The 14,808-nt window shown below is 38.9% G+C and overlaps 6 protein-coding genes across 7 annotated transcripts; 2 read left to right on the top strand and 4 right to left on the bottom strand.

Annotated features, from left to right (window-relative positions):
- Positions 1-1,149: 1,149 nt before the first annotated feature.
- On the bottom strand, positions 1,150-1,745 carry LOC124204309 (glycine-rich cell wall structural protein-like). Its single transcript, XM_046601352.1, has 3 exons — positions 1,698-1,745; positions 1,490-1,625; positions 1,150-1,414 (listed from the first exon to the last, which is right to left on the bottom strand). Exons 1-3 carry the CDS (start codon positions 1,716-1,718, stop codon positions 1,263-1,265), a joined length of 309 nt encoding a protein of 102 aa, XP_046457308.1. The 5' UTR covers positions 1,719-1,745; the 3' UTR covers positions 1,150-1,262.
- Positions 1,746-2,205: 460 nt separating this feature from the next.
- On the bottom strand, positions 2,206-5,651 carry LOC124204033 (pyruvate dehydrogenase (acetyl-transferring) kinase, mitochondrial-like). The gene is made up of 8 exons (XM_046601015.1): positions 5,414-5,651; positions 4,849-4,980; positions 4,227-4,437; positions 3,962-4,146; positions 3,728-3,889; positions 3,493-3,671; positions 3,315-3,429; positions 2,206-3,250 (listed from the first exon to the last, which is right to left on the bottom strand). Exons 2-8 carry the CDS (start codon positions 4,958-4,960, stop codon positions 2,961-2,963), a joined length of 1,254 nt encoding a protein of 417 aa, XP_046456971.1. The 5' UTR covers positions 4,961-4,980; positions 5,414-5,651; the 3' UTR covers positions 2,206-2,960.
- A 169-nt stretch (positions 5,652-5,820) lies between these two features.
- LOC124204032 (max-like protein X) lies at positions 5,821-7,229 on the bottom strand. The gene is made up of 6 exons (XM_046601014.1): positions 7,085-7,229; positions 6,875-7,021; positions 6,593-6,804; positions 6,359-6,526; positions 6,175-6,291; positions 5,821-6,112 (listed from the first exon to the last, which is right to left on the bottom strand). The coding sequence occupies exons 1-6, from the start codon at positions 7,110-7,112 to the stop codon at positions 6,056-6,058; spliced, it is 729 nt and encodes a 242-aa protein (XP_046456970.1). The 5' UTR covers positions 7,113-7,229; the 3' UTR covers positions 5,821-6,055.
- Positions 7,230-7,368: 139 nt separating this feature from the next.
- On the top strand, positions 7,369-10,096 carry LOC124204030 (3-hydroxyisobutyrate dehydrogenase, mitochondrial-like). The gene is made up of 7 exons (XM_046601013.1): positions 7,369-7,523; positions 7,700-7,791; positions 7,862-8,040; positions 8,103-8,224; positions 8,288-8,498; positions 8,564-8,986; positions 9,972-10,096. Exons 1-6 carry the CDS (start codon positions 7,448-7,450, stop codon positions 8,880-8,882), a joined length of 999 nt encoding a protein of 332 aa, XP_046456969.1. The 5' UTR covers positions 7,369-7,447; the 3' UTR covers positions 8,883-8,986; positions 9,972-10,096.
- A 682-nt stretch (positions 10,097-10,778) lies between these two features.
- On the top strand, positions 10,779-13,239 carry LOC124204377. 2 transcript variants are annotated; one of them, XM_046601424.1, is made up of 9 exons: positions 10,779-11,046; positions 11,113-11,199; positions 11,275-11,589; positions 11,658-11,805; positions 11,890-12,017; positions 12,082-12,210; positions 12,276-12,421; positions 12,500-12,764; positions 12,830-13,239. In XM_046601424.1, the coding sequence occupies exons 1-9, from the start codon at positions 10,827-10,829 to the stop codon at positions 12,952-12,954; spliced, it is 1,563 nt and encodes a 520-aa protein (XP_046457380.1). In that variant the 5' UTR covers positions 10,779-10,826; the 3' UTR covers positions 12,955-13,239. The 2 variants fall into 2 exon arrangements, with proteins under 2 accessions (XP_046457380.1, XP_046457381.1); XM_046601425.1 differs by having other exon boundaries at positions 10,794-11,046; positions 11,281-11,589.
- Positions 12,804-14,736, bottom strand: LOC124204378. Its single transcript, XM_046601427.1, has 3 exons — positions 14,267-14,736; positions 13,918-14,197; positions 12,804-13,825 (listed from the first exon to the last, which is right to left on the bottom strand). Exons 1-3 carry the CDS (start codon positions 14,468-14,470, stop codon positions 13,341-13,343), a joined length of 969 nt encoding a protein of 322 aa, XP_046457383.1. The 5' UTR covers positions 14,471-14,736; the 3' UTR covers positions 12,804-13,340.
- Between the last annotated feature and the right edge of the window lie 72 nt (positions 14,737-14,808).

Raw genomic sequence — 14,808 nt, 5'->3', positions numbered from 1 at the left:
GTTTGGATCTGCAAAACTCCAAACGCGATCAGCAAAAAACCAATTTTGATTGACAGATTTACAATAAACGGGAGGCCTTGAAATGGGAGAAAATTCATTTGGCCGTAATTCGTTTACGGTTTGGAATTTTCAAAAAATTCTTTTACAGATGAATTAACTTTTCAGTTATGCACTCGTCCGGAAAAAATCACTGGTCTATCTCTAAAATCAAGGGCACGGGACGTGAAAAACTCATTTTGATTGCCAAGCATAAAAATTTATTCTATTTTTTTTAAATTTAAAATTTCGCTTAAAACGATGCAGCTACACATCACATCTCGTTTATCTTTAAGGATGCTTTTACTATTACAATTTTATTTGCATAAATTTTAATTATTTCCTTTTCTCACGGACGCAATAGGAGAAAAAAGTGAAGGGGAGAAAATTCGTTCGACTCTTATTCAATTAAGGAGTGGGAATATCTTTACGAAAATTAAACTGTATATGCGACTAGACATTTTTAATGCACACACCAATTTTTAATTTTATATTTATAAAAATGTGGGCGTGGCAAGTAAAAAAACCAATTTTGATTGTCAAATTTATAAAAGGCGCGTTAGATAAGAGATGTCAGAAAATTCATTTGCTTTTAATTCATTTAGGGTTGGGATTTTTTCTAAATTTCTTCACAGTTCCATGCTCACTATAGTTGTGCATGGCCCAAAGAAAATTCACGCGTCTACCAGCAAAATCAAGGGCAGGGGACTTGAATTTGATTACCCCCCCCCCTACAAAAATAAAAAATAAACTTCAATTTGATTGCCGATCGCAGCTTCAAATCACATAAAAGTTAAAGCTGAAACGTTTAGATATGTAAAAAATAAATAACAAAAATTAAACAATAATTATAAAAACAAAAAACTACAACAAATTTTGGGACTAAACAAAAATAGGGAAGGGAAAAAAATTCGATCAATAAAGGAAAACAAATTTAATTGACGTGACGCGACACGTAAATGTGACCTTTTCATTCCCTGAAATAAGTATTATTTCCAGTTTTTTTAAAATCATCTGACGACACGGATATAATAATATTAGGTGTCTCGAGCAGCAATAATTATTCACTTGCAATCGACTTGCTCAAGAAAAGATTTCCAATTCCTCCCACAATTTTCAATGATTCAGAATTTTGTGTATTGCATCAATATCGTTATACGTGACCGGGAAAAAAATTAAATTCAATAAATTTTAAAAAGTTTTAAATAAGAGAATGATGACAATTTCTATTTGGCTTCAATCTCAATTGTAATTGGCGCATTGCCGCCGCCATATCCACCGCCATAACCGTAATATCCTTCCTCACCCGGACCATATCCAGCGTACTCTGCACCATATCCTTCGTACCCGTAAGCGGCAGCCGCATCATACGGATTCCCTAATTAAAACAAAACAAAATCAATAAGAATAACCCCAAAAAGAATAAGATCAAAATAGTCGAACAAGGATATACCGTAACCGTATTGCGTTCCAAGTAGACCGGACAGAATGGCCTCGAGATGTCGACGTGGACGAGGAGATCGACGATGAGGAGCCGCTTCAATCGTAGCCAAGACGGCCAAGACGGCCAGCAGAACACGCAAAACCAACTGCCAAAATTCAATAACATTATCAACAATAAAATCGAATTAACATTTAAAGTAAAAAAGGTTTCCGTTTACCAGAATACGACGACTCGACATGGTAGGTCTGATTTGATGTGGTCGGATGACGATGGTCTAATGCCACCCTCCAGTCCAGTCATCCGCTTTTATAGGAGGCCCAACCGATGGCAACCGGACTGGCTATACCTGTACAAAGGTGTCGGTTGGTACACCGGCTATAACACAAAATCTGTTGGCATAGGTTAGTAACACAGAGAGCGTTGAACTGGGAAATCAAGGACAAAACGTTTGGAAAAACCCTGCCAGGATCTTGTCACGCGACCTTTACACGCGTGCTAGCGTCCTTAAAAGGGATTGTTAACCTTGGTATAGACGCTGGCTGTCTTTTCCGATGATTTGATCCGATAAAATAAAAAGGGTCGTCGTTCTCAGCCTATTGACCCTCGCAGCCTATGGCGATCAAAACCGGATTTTTCTTTATATTAGAATTTCTCATCCAGGCTCAAATAGTTGATTCTGAAGGTCAATTTTCTTCATAACATTTGAATAACAATCGAATTCAATGTCAAGATTTCAAAATGGTTTTGTGTATTACACTTTGGGAGATATATAAATTCAAATCTCGGCAAGTGACAAATGCAGAGCACTTAAGACAATGCTGTGTGTGTGAAGTGGAATTTCTTAACTTCAATAGAATATTGGGGAATTACATTTAAAACTATACATTTCTTCTCAAATTAACCAGACCCCCCTTCCAAACCATCATCTTTTGTTTTTTAATTCAAAAAATAAAAAAAGGGACCCAAAGGAGTATGTGGGTTGCCAATGTAAAGTTGTACGCGATTAATCCTTGTGGTTTACTTGACAACGACAATGCGGATATGAAAGTGTGGCAAGACTCTTCTCCGTGATAATAACAAAACACTGGGGGGTCCATCACAAGATTAACTGATCATTTACCCTTTCGCCGAGCAATATCGTTTGATGACAAATGAAAATCTTAATATAAATGGCCACTAAAAACCATTTCAACATTCAAATGAGATTGATAATTCTACAAAAAATTAAAATGAATAAAACATTTAAAAGAATAAAAACCCCGGTGGATTCTCTAAATCATTTTCTCCTACCGTTTCAATGGTGTTTAGGTAGATATTATAATTTTTCTTTTCAAATTAAATCTATTTTAAAACATGCTGGCCATTATGATAGTAAATCTTAGCTCATTTTTTGTTGTAATATTTGGTATTATTTTACCAAAATTCTGGTATTGATAGGTAATTGGGTAATTTTAGCTGTGTGTGTTGGCCCCGAATTGCACTATACTATTGAATCGAATGGGCCTGGGACCTTGGTGGACAGGTGACGGACTCTGGCGGGCGATGAGGCCGAGCCGCCACCGAAGCTGACCCAATCGCGAGTGGGCAAAGGTGAGCTGTACTGACGGGTGGAGCTGTGATTGAAAACGGGCAACATTTCGTTGGCCTCCTCGCTGATGGCCTTGAGAAAGACGTAGGCATCCGTGCCATAGCCCTCGCATGACGTCAGAGTCAGATCGCCCAGCAGATAGCGAGCATACAAACGTGACAGCGGCAAACCGTAACCGTAACCTGATCCCAAAAAATTCCAAAGGTCAAATATCAAAAATTGTCAATTCTGTCAATTGAAATTTACCGGCCAGGGGAGCGGAATCCGTATCCGACAGCGACGGTTGCGGAGCGGTGGAGTACATGTAATGGAAGAGGTTCTTCATGTCTGATCGAGTGACACCTCCACCTCTATCAGAGACCTATCCAAAAACAAAAAATTAAACATTCCATTTCTCTTGATGGGAATGAATCTAAATTTTAACCTTAATGGTAACATCTTCTTTCCCTCGAATGACCAGCACCTGAACTGGTGGATAATCTCGAGCGGCAGCACCGTGATGTTCAACCACGGCTCTCATGGCGTTCTTGAACAATTCAAACAATGTGTGGTAGAGGTGTGACGGTACATAAACGATCTGAATGGGAATACCAGGCTCCAAGTCTGCAAAGAATAATTCAATTCAATTGCTGAAAATATGTTAAAAGGTGTTTTTATACTATTATGTTCTTTGACTTCCAAATCGGGAGAGGCCAGGTAATACTGATCGCAAAGGAATTTGGCGTTTTCATAGGCATCGCGCACCACAGACTGGACGTCGCAATTGGGATCGATGCAGCCGATATGTCGGGTGTTGTTCATTTGTCCACCAAACAGCAGCGCTGCAATTGAAAGTCAAAAATTTAAATTTAAATTCAAACTGGAAATTTTTGTGAAATATTTTTTGTCTTTACTGTGTTGATTGATGAGCATGCGGATGCCGATCCTGGACATGTAGAAACGATCGAGAAAATAATGAATTCGATGTTCAATCGTCTGGTCGACCGGATGCGATTCACGCAATTCAATCACACCTTTGGCCATGGTCGGCACGACATCGGCGTGACGATTTCTAATCTTGATCAAAGCCTCGCAGAATCTAAATTTTTGTTTGAACAGATAAAGAAAAAAAATTAAATGAAATATTTTTATAACAAATCAAGAGAGATTGTCACCAACTCGTTAAGTTTTTTGTTGTCGACGCTTTTGATATCTTCAAACTCGAGAATTTCTTTGAAACTCTTGACATACCAGTTGTGGACCAAATGAACGGAGGGCATTCTCAGTAGATTCTGTGGCAAGAGATTGATCTCTTGCATAATGTTGGCAAGGCGAACGGGTATCTCTTTGCGCAGAAACTCAAACGATCGGACTTCATTTGCGCTGCGACCTACATTTTCAAATGAAAGGGACCAACAAAATATAAGTCCAGACACACAAAAATACTAAATGTAGAGCTTTTTATTTTTGTTTTGGGACTCCCGTACGTGTGTGCAAGTCACGATGACGTGTTGGGCTCACGTCCAGAAAAACCAAAACAAAAATGGCAAATATACTACACACATAACCCGGTTTTATTTAAAAACCTGTTGTTGTTTACCGGCTAGATATTTCTCGACTTGATTCAAAACAACTTACAAAGCTTTCCCAATATAAGAAACCTTTCAACTCGGGTAAACAAACAAACAAACAAGTCAGCCGTTTGACCTTCTAGATAGTCCGTATACGAGTCCAAATATTTTTGGAGACTAGCAAATAGAACATTGATAAAAAGTTATATTATTTTTTCCTTGTGGCTTACCGAAATCGATAAACTGCTTGACGGACAATGGAGACGGATTGAAATGGGAATAATGATCCAGCATCCGCGACAGGTTACGGACGTTGCTGGCAGTGAGGGCCGTGAGCCTCATTTCTTATAAGCAGATAATGTCTAAAGAAAATTTAAAATTAAAAAGACATTCTTTAGATTTATTCGACGTCGAAATGCCAACAAAACATGACACGGACATATTATCTCGAACCCCCCACATAGATTCCTAGTACTTGAAAGAATTTAGGTTTATATTTTTTGAATTGACGACGTCATCAACCCAAACTAAAGGAAGCCGTGTTACACACAAAAAGAAAATTAATTGGGGTGGTTGAGGAGGGTGTACGTGAGGGTGTACGTGACGTCAGGCCTAGAGCAATTAATTTAGCCTCTGGTATATCAAATTGTTGTCTTTGTGGGGCTATGCGATGGCAGATGAAATCAGGTGGTTCAACTTGGCTTACAACATTAAACACAATAGAAAAAGTCAAAGAATGTGTACAGCAAAACTTTCGAAAAGAAACTCAAAACGATTCTAAACGATTTCACCAACCTTTGTTGACGGTAGACGCAATTGTCGATCGAGAGAGCTTTTGAAAAAATCAAACTGCACAAACACCCAAAGATTGAAAGGTGAAGTATCCAGTCGAGTAGATTGTATACAGGTAGAGACTAGACTTTATTAGGTGGAAAAACAACTTTGCATCTCGCACATTTGACCGTCCAAAGTGCAACTAAAAACAACAGACACTCTCAACTCACTCGGTGCTACGCTGGTGAATGCAGACGAAATTGTGTCGAGTAAGCGACCTCTATTTTCATTTTCACTTGGATCAAAATAGCCTGAAGGCACATTTTTCGAAATCTATTACTAGATGGCGTAGATGGCGTACGAAAACGTTTAAATATTATATAATGAACACGGTGGTTTAACGATGAAAAATATCATACATCGCAATCGAAAGTACGATATAAATTCTATTCCGGATAATAACACAACTTTACACAGACTAAAACATTGCAATCGGTTGAGTTTAGAAATTTCTTTGGCGGTTTCTCGCATAAGCCCCTTGAGGACGTGTAATATTTTCCCAGCGATCTCTGGCGCAAAGTGCTGGGATTACGGCAATAATGATCGGAAGTTGTGTGGCATATTGACAAGCTGGTTCATGGTGTTTATCCTAATCGGCTGGACTCAATTGGACCCAGTCACGAGCGTCTGAAGTACACTCACTGCCAAGTTTTTCAAACTCTGCAGCCCACACAAAATATTATCAGAAGTGTAATAGAAATATGACCAATGCACACTTGAACCTGTGGTTTGCAATGCTCCTCAACCCAGGAAAAGACATTACTCGACAGGTCAACAAAGCTTGCAGCAGAGACCATGGAATCAAATGTCAGGAAAAGATTTTCCATTATAGTTTGGAACTGTAAAACAGAGATAAAACAAAAGTAACAAACATAAAGTCTGACTGATTTTTTAAAAATGAATTACCAATTGGAATTTCATTTCATCAGGTACTCTATTCTCAGATTGTCCAGCCTGAGTCTGGTTTGCCTTCACAATTTGGTCATAGTTACTTTTCATGATCTGGAGACCAATTACCTCTTTTCTTAAGGCTGATAGTTCTTCTTCCTGCTTCTTTTTCTGTTGCTGGAGGAACTATAAAACCCCATGCAACCACACCATTATTCAAGGTAGGATGTCGAATGCATGCGGCTAATTTACCTGAATGTAATCAATTGATCGTTGAAGAACTGTTGCTTTACTCAGTTTATATCCACTGATTGGATCTTGTTGCTGACATGTTGGTACTAGATCCTGCAGAGAGCTGTAACCTTTCTTGATAGCATCCCGTCTCTTTTGCTCTGCCTGAGTATGGGCCTCTCGTCTTCTCTCCTTGTAACTTTTTGTGCTTTTACAATCACTGTCTTCATCATCTATAAAATTATAAACAAAAAAACACAACTTTAGAAGTGATTCGAACTATTCCATCAATTGGTTAACTACCTGTATTTTGTGCAGAGGAAGAAAGAGTGTGAATGCTGCTGGTACTACTACAACGGGAAAACGGGGTCTTGTCACCAATTCCAATTTTATCTATTGGACTTGAAGGTTCTGTTTTTCCGTCGAAACTCAGCCGACTTTCGGCACCAACTACAAAATGCGTAAAACGTCAATGCACATAAATTTGGTAGGCTATTTATATGAAATATATACTTAATGTCATATGGCTTCTGTGGTCCATTGTAAATGTAAAGCAAACAAGATCTCTCTGTGAAGGTTAACACTCGTATATGTTTATCTTCGAACAACAATCTTTGTTGCTATCCGTCACACGCCACCTGTCGGTAAATTAGATATCGGCACGTAAGCCCAAAATTACGCAAAAAAAACTTTTTTCAATAATTTTGAGTAATTCCTCCAGAGAATTTCTTGGTTTTCTTTTCTGAAATAAGAGAGATGTAATGAGATTACGTTTTTCTAAATTTGTATGCCAGTATAGAGGGCGCTGGAAAATGGTGTAAACAGACGACCAACTTCCCCATACAAATTCCATTCACTAAAAACAAGCAGAAGACGATGGCTGCGTTAACGAATGTAACCCGGAATGCCGCAGTATTAATCAAAGTAATCGGGAAACACCGTTCATTTTCGTGTAAGTTTTATTTTCCATCATTTCCTCTGCACTTTAGTACTCGATAAAAATACATTAAGCCTACTTAGCTATCGAATCTTAAAGGGTTTTTATTACCATGTAGTTGCTAGTGCGTATATTTGGTTACATTTTTAAGGAATGGTGTTGCGAATAATGTATTTTTGAAATAATAATAGGTTCAACAGTCCATCATGGATCGGGCAAACGGGTTGGCTTTATTGGACTCGGGAACATGGGCGGACCTATGGCCTTGAATTTATTAAACAAGGTATTGCTATTGTTGTACTATGTAGTTTCATTAATTCCACATTCCTCATTGTTGTTGTTTTTCATTTCAGGGCAACTCTGTAACTGTATTTGATGTGTATCCAGAGGCTATGTCAAAACTACAAGATGCAGGAGCATCAGTTGGCCATAACCCTGCCGAAGTGGCAGAAAAATCAGATACCATCATTACCATGTTGCCAAACAGCGGCCATGTACAAGAAGCATATGCGGGAGAAAATGGTGTCTTCCAGTAATATTTAAACAGATAAATACTGCAGGACTTCTTAAAATAACTCTGAATCATGTATAAAGGACGGCAAAGCCAGGATCTTTACTGATTGACAGCAGTACCATAGATCCCAGTGTCTCTAAAGAAATGGCAGCTCTAGCTGAAAAGAAGGGAATGATTTTCATTGATGCCCCAGTTTCTGGAGGTATAATAACTTTACTTTAAATATGAAATCATTGTGATTCATCATTTTCATGGCTATTTGCAGGTGTGATGGCTGCTAAAGCTGGAACCTTGACTTTCATGGTTGGAGGACCTGAAGAACAGTTTCCTAATGCCAGAGCGATACTAGAGCATGTTGGTAAAAACATTGTGTACTGCGGTCCAGTAGGATCGGGCCAAGCCGCCAAAATTTGCAATAACATGTTGTTGGCAATCAATATGGTTGGAACAGCTGAAGCCATGAATCTTGGCGTTAGGTAATTACCGACTTGGGAATCATTAAAACTTACAATAACCATCGTCTATTTTCCTATTGATTAAGATTGGGACTGGATCCTAAATTGTTGAGCAGTATTATCAACACAAGTTCCGGTCGCTCCTGGTCCAGTGAAATTTACAATCCAGTACCTGGTGTCTTGCCAAACGTCCCAGCCTCAAACAACTATGAAGGGGGATTCGGAACGGCCCTAATGACGAAAGATCTTGGCCTCGCCCAGAATTCAGCGACTCGTTCCAATTCCGCGATCCCGCTGGGATCACTTGCCCACCAACTCTATCGATTGATGACTGTTCGAGGCTACGCCAAGAAAGACTTTTCTTCCGTCTACCAATTTCTCCAGAAATCAGAAAATAGTAACTAGTAGCGATATACTTAGAAAGAGGAGGTTGAATCTATATGTTGTATAGCTCTGCGTGACCCAGTTTACCACCGTAGCTTGTGATTCGCAATTAAATGGTGAATGATTTAACAAGCAATCCACCACTCAACCGCACCAAATCCATGGACCCCACTTTTTTTCCCATTCCGCTATGGGACCAAGAAATCTGAAATAATTCAAGCATATCCAGTTTTTCACTCCGGATTCACCTGTTTTTGCAGAATTTAAATATTCCCTGCCGTTCGGGAGATATTTAATGTTAAAGTTTGAGTTTTTCAAATTTTAACAATTTTAGGGGGTCTTTGGCATCGCTTTTTGGGTAAATGCTAACCTTTAAAAACAAACAAATTTAACCAAAAGTTTGCTCGGCCATCCCTTAATACCAATCCAAAAGGAATTTACATTCCGAATTAGATTGGTCGAGTTATTCCCAATCTAGTAAAGTGTAATTTTGACCAGTTTCCCACCCAGCCTAGTCGCCATTTTTTATTACTCTCCCTCACGTTCCTAGCGGATGACAGACGAAGCTACGCTTTCCTGGCCTTCACTTTAGACCGGGGGACATACTGAAGGCCTTTTCATATAGTCTAGTGGCCGGCAATATGAAGCCCGAGGTGTAGAGAACTCGTATGCTTCGTCTGTCATCCGCTAGGAACGCGAGGGAGAGTCATAAATAATGGCGACTAGGCTGGGTGGGAAACTGGTCAAAATTACACTTTACTAGATTGGGAATAACTCGACCAATCTAATTCGGAATGTAAATTCCTTTTGGATTGGTATTAAGGGATGGCCGAGCAAACTTTTGGTTGAATTTGTTTGTTTTTAAAGGTTAGCATTTACCCAAAAAGCGATGCCAAAGACCCCCTAAAATTGTTAAAATTTGAAAAAACTCAAACTTTAACATTAAATATCTCCCGAACGGCAGGGAATATTTAAATTCTGCAAAAACAGGTGAATCCGGAGTAAAAAACTGGATATGCCTGAATTATTTCAGATTTCTTGGTCCCATAGCGGAATGGGAAAAAAAAGTGGGGTCCATGGATTTGGTGCGGTTGAGTGGTGGATTGCTTGTTAATAAAAAAACAATTTGTGTAGCCCTGTTTTCGTCCAGTCAGTGCAAAATAAAAGTGGCCCTAAATTGTTATACACTGTAAAAGTACCCTACGAGTCAAATAAAATAGGAAGGGGTTTTCGAATGTGCTTGTTTTATCGGGGAATCCTTGTAAGCTTTTAATGACGTTAAATGCAAATCCGTAATCTTATACGCCAGTCAAATAATAATTTTGATTGTGAACTTTTAACCTTTTTACGGCGCGCCAATTTGAAGCAAGGCCGCTCAAAACCCGATTCAAGATTCCGTTTCCGCTATAGTGAGTCAAATGAGTTCATCGGAAGGTGCTCGAACGATTTAATTTGCATATTGAAATCGCTGCAAATACCTTTATTGCTGATACAGAAATAGCATTTCATTTAAATTAGTCACGTTCACAGCTTGTAAGGTCGGGTGGTCAATTGCTTCTTATAGCTTCAAATGCCAAAACTGAATGCAAATTGCCCCACCAGTTATTAGTTTTATTTTGAGTCGATTTCCAGCGGCAAATGGGAGCAAACGGACACATCAGATGCCGGTGTCTATTATTATTATTCCCGACGACGACCCCGTGAATATTAATCTTCAAGAAAAGAAATAAAAAAGCTATAGTGTATCTTTTTAATTGCTTAGCTGATAACATCCTCACTAGATTTACCGTCGCTTTCATCACCGATTTATTTTTAGCATCTGTAAAGGGCGGAGCGATAGAAAACTGGTTCATTGGAAAGATTGAAATAATCAAATCGAATGAGAATATAAAAGGGACCTGCTATCGGACGGTGATTGAGCATTGATAGGAGGAGACCCTCGTATAATTGCTAGCGCTAGAGGAAATGACATTGTCAGTCTTTATTCGAAATTGGATGATTTTCATCTTCGTGTTTCCTATACCGTCGCAAACCGTCGATTACAATCACATTCTTGATGATTACAATCGATTCAACGCGAATTCTCTACAGCCAAACGTGTTCCGGCATCACAAATTCCTCTACTATCCAAGGCAACTGATTTCAAACAACCGTCTAGTACCTGTGAACATTAAATCACTGATAGGTAAATAAATCTTATAACATAAATTTTTCTGTCGATCAATAACCTTGATGATCTTTTGTGGAAAAGAATTTGTTACAAACAATTCGGTCGTAATCAGCGGGAGATCGCCACTGAAAATCAGCAATCGATGGAAACTCAACAACAATCTAAAAGGTATTTCATTGCCCTTGAATATTTTGCGGTTTCGGACCCAATAAAAGATGTTAAAATAAATAATTGCAATTCAAGTTTTAGGAAATAAATCTCAAAGCAAACAGCTGTCCGATACCGACAGCATCGCACTTACCGATGTAATCGTCGATTTTGTGACTACAATTACCGGTATCGGCGGAGCAATCGGAATATCTTTGGCCGGACTCTCACTTCTCAGTGGTGGGAACCCGCAAAACAGTTTGTCCCAAATGAGAAGCTTCATCCAAGGAGACTTTACCAGTTGCACCGCAGCATCTGGGGACTTGGGCTATTGCGCTTCACTAATCAATTGCAATATGAGAAGAGGAATCTCTAGTGGAGCTTGCCCAAACGGAGGTGTTTGTTGCACAAGTAAAATTGTTTTTTTAAACAAATATTTTAGTGGGTTTCAGTTTGACATTGATTGGATACATTTACAGACACGTTGACTACTTGCAGTGGTACTGTCCAATACAACAACACCTACTGGCGATCGCCCACTACCATCTATCCTGATTCTTCCTGCGTTGTCACTGTTAAATTAGATCCGGCGACCGCGGAGCAGCGCGGACCCATCTGCCAATTGCGGTCAGTTCGGTTTAAATTTTAAATTTTTTTTTAAATTTTGACAAGTGGTGAGTTAACACTTTTGGGGGATTTTTAAAAATTCAGGTTAGATTTTGAGAAATTTAACATCGCTCAGCCGAATTCTGAAAGTGTTTGCTCAAACCACGTCTTCTTGGTTGGCGGAACAGATTCCGTGGTATCCCCCATATGCGGAGAAAACAAAGGACAGCACAGTAAGAAAATAAAATAAAAGTTTATCAAAATTCTGGGTCAGTTATATGTCCGTTATTTTAAAAGTGTACTTAAACGTTCCGGCTCCAGTGTCTGATATCCTGTTATCATTCAAATTTGGTAACGATTTGATTCCAAATCTTGAATGGAGGATCAAAATTGCTATGCTAGCTTGCACAGACTACTCCCTGTTGGGTAATTATAAATTATCCGGAAATATTTATTACACATTTGTGAATGTAATTTCTCGGGTTATGCAGCACCTTTTGGTTGTCTTCAATATTTCTCCTTTCCATCGGGAACAGTGCATTCGTTCAACTGGGCAGACACGACCAATAACAGCACTCGCCAACTTACCAATCAAAATTACCATATTTGCTTCAGAAGGGAAATAGTTGACGCAAGTGTAAGTTTTTAAGCTATTTTTTTTTTTTTAAATTTTATATCAACATTTTATTGTTGAGAATTTGATTGTGATAGACAGATTGATACCACTTTATGCTTTACGCCATCGGTGACGCCCAATGGGGGGAAAGCCTTCAGTCTAACCGGGTCGGATGCGTCAGTCGGTACGGCTGGACAAGCCGGTTTCAGCCAAGCCAATCTGGGAGATTGCAACAACGATTTTTTGATCATTCCAAATGGTCACGATCCTGCCCTGCCAAACAGTCCGGCAAATTTACGTGACCGTTACTGCGGCGAGAGACTGAATGTTTTGCCCAAGAGCAACATGTCGACGACTGTCTGCAGTAAGAACAACTGGAATACTACTAATTGTGAACTGATTATTTTAAATGTTTTGGTTATATTTCAGCCAAGAGTAAGCCGTACAGAATCATCTACAACACCAACAGCGACGAGACAGTAACCGACACGCGGGATGCAGCCAATGTTGGAAATATTGGATTTTCTCTGAGATATTACCAAATCAAATTATAAACTACTAACAATTGAATGTGGCTACTTCAGGAAGTTTGTTAATCATCCCTTTAAATTATTTCCCATTTTTATCTGACCACATACTGTTGTATTTACCCAAAATTGCCTGAAATAAAAAATAAAACAGTTAAGAATGTCACCAGGAAAACGTCATGGAAATAAGTCTGTGGCTCAATTCATATGGGATTACGTAATAAGAAGCATGCGTATGGGGTAGGGAAAATCTGTAATTAGGTTGCGCCTATTATTTTGCAGTTGGTAAACAAATAATCAATTTAATACGGACTTGAAACAAAAATCTGGATGCAAAGTAAGCATTCTTATTCGTAAATTCATATTCGGCAATTGATTTGCTGACGTTAAAATGAATTTAAAAACGCGCGAATTTAAACAGACGCGGCAATTTCCTCCTCCAACAGGAAACCGGTGAAAAAGGTGCAGAGATAACCGTCGCCATTCAAATTAGTTCCTGGATCAATGTTGATAATCCTTAACAAGACTTGTTCACCTGATTTCAAGTTCACCGTCGCCTGAAGAGTTAGTAAACTCCTATGATAAGCGTTGGTGTTGGTTTCTGTAACTGCAATCCTCCCGACTTCACTCTGTGTACTTTGAAGCATAACTTGTAACACTACACGATCAGGCGAGGATGAAGCTGGAAACTCCACCTGTCCCGTGAAGGCGAAGAAATAAACTCCCGATCGTGGGGCCGTGAATATTCCTGATGCCCCATCCATAGCATTTCCTACGTTCAACGGTATGTAAGTGTAGTTAATTGGGAGTCCAATTGTGTTAAAACTATAAGATCTCGTAGCGTGGAAATAGACGGGTGCTGATTTGACGCCGTTGTATCCGATCCATTTTTGGAAACCTTTTCCAAATAAAGTAAATCATAATAAAAAATATTAAAAAAATATTGATGATTACAACAAAACATACAGTACGCAGAATAATCAAAATTACCCGCATCGCTTGGGGGTTTAGTGAAATCGCAGTAAACGGATTCCATCGTTGTATTTCCCATAACGGAATAAAATCCGTTCCAGATGTGGCCCATGCTTTTGAGATCTGCACACGAAGATGGCAATCCATTGACAGCCACGGGTGATTGATTATTAATGTTGATCGAAACATCTGAATCTGCCTTCTTTTCTCTCAATAGGACGGATAAAACTTTGTCTTGTTCTTGAACTTTAGTTTTCAATTCGATAACTTGTAGAGCCAATTCGTCTCTACTTTCATTCTAGTGTAAATCAAATTGTATTTAATCTATTGGAGGAAAATAACAAGATGAATCTGTTTAGAAACTTACATTTCGTTCTAATTGGGTCCCCAGTTGCGTCACCTTTTCTTCAAGTTCTCTATTTTTAGACTCTAATAAATCGATTTTCGTTTCGAGTCTCGATTCTAATTCTTTCAATTTGTCTTCTAAGGAATAGGTGGCAGAAGCGGAAGAACAAATCGCGCCGCAACCTAAAATGAATATCAAACTGACACCGACTGAGAAACGAGACATTTTTTACACAAATTTTTAGACTGAGCTATTGCGTTGCACGATTGCGTCGTATTTTATAGGACTCGGTTTCTTATACCTTGTATAAACACTACATCGAGTTTACATTACATTATCTTATTTGAAAAACTCACCCGCTGATTAAAACTGACATTTTAAATTTTGGATCCTGGCTGTAAATTCTGTTGTGCAAATATTTGTTTTGTATTATATACAAGCACGATAAGGAGCGGGGATTCACATGCACTTAAATATCGTGGTTGAGCCCCATCGTGGTATATTTTGTTTCCCGCATAAAAGCTTTTTCTTTCGTTTCTAAATATTCGAGCTGAAATGAAGTA

Source organism: Daphnia pulex, chromosome 10 (assembly GCF_021134715.1).
Source record: "Daphnia pulex isolate KAP4 chromosome 10, ASM2113471v1".
NCBI lineage: Eukaryota > Metazoa > Arthropoda > Branchiopoda > Diplostraca > Daphniidae > Daphnia > Daphnia pulex.
Note: the sequence above shows the minus strand (reverse complement) of the source record. Positions and strands in the feature narration are given on the sequence as shown.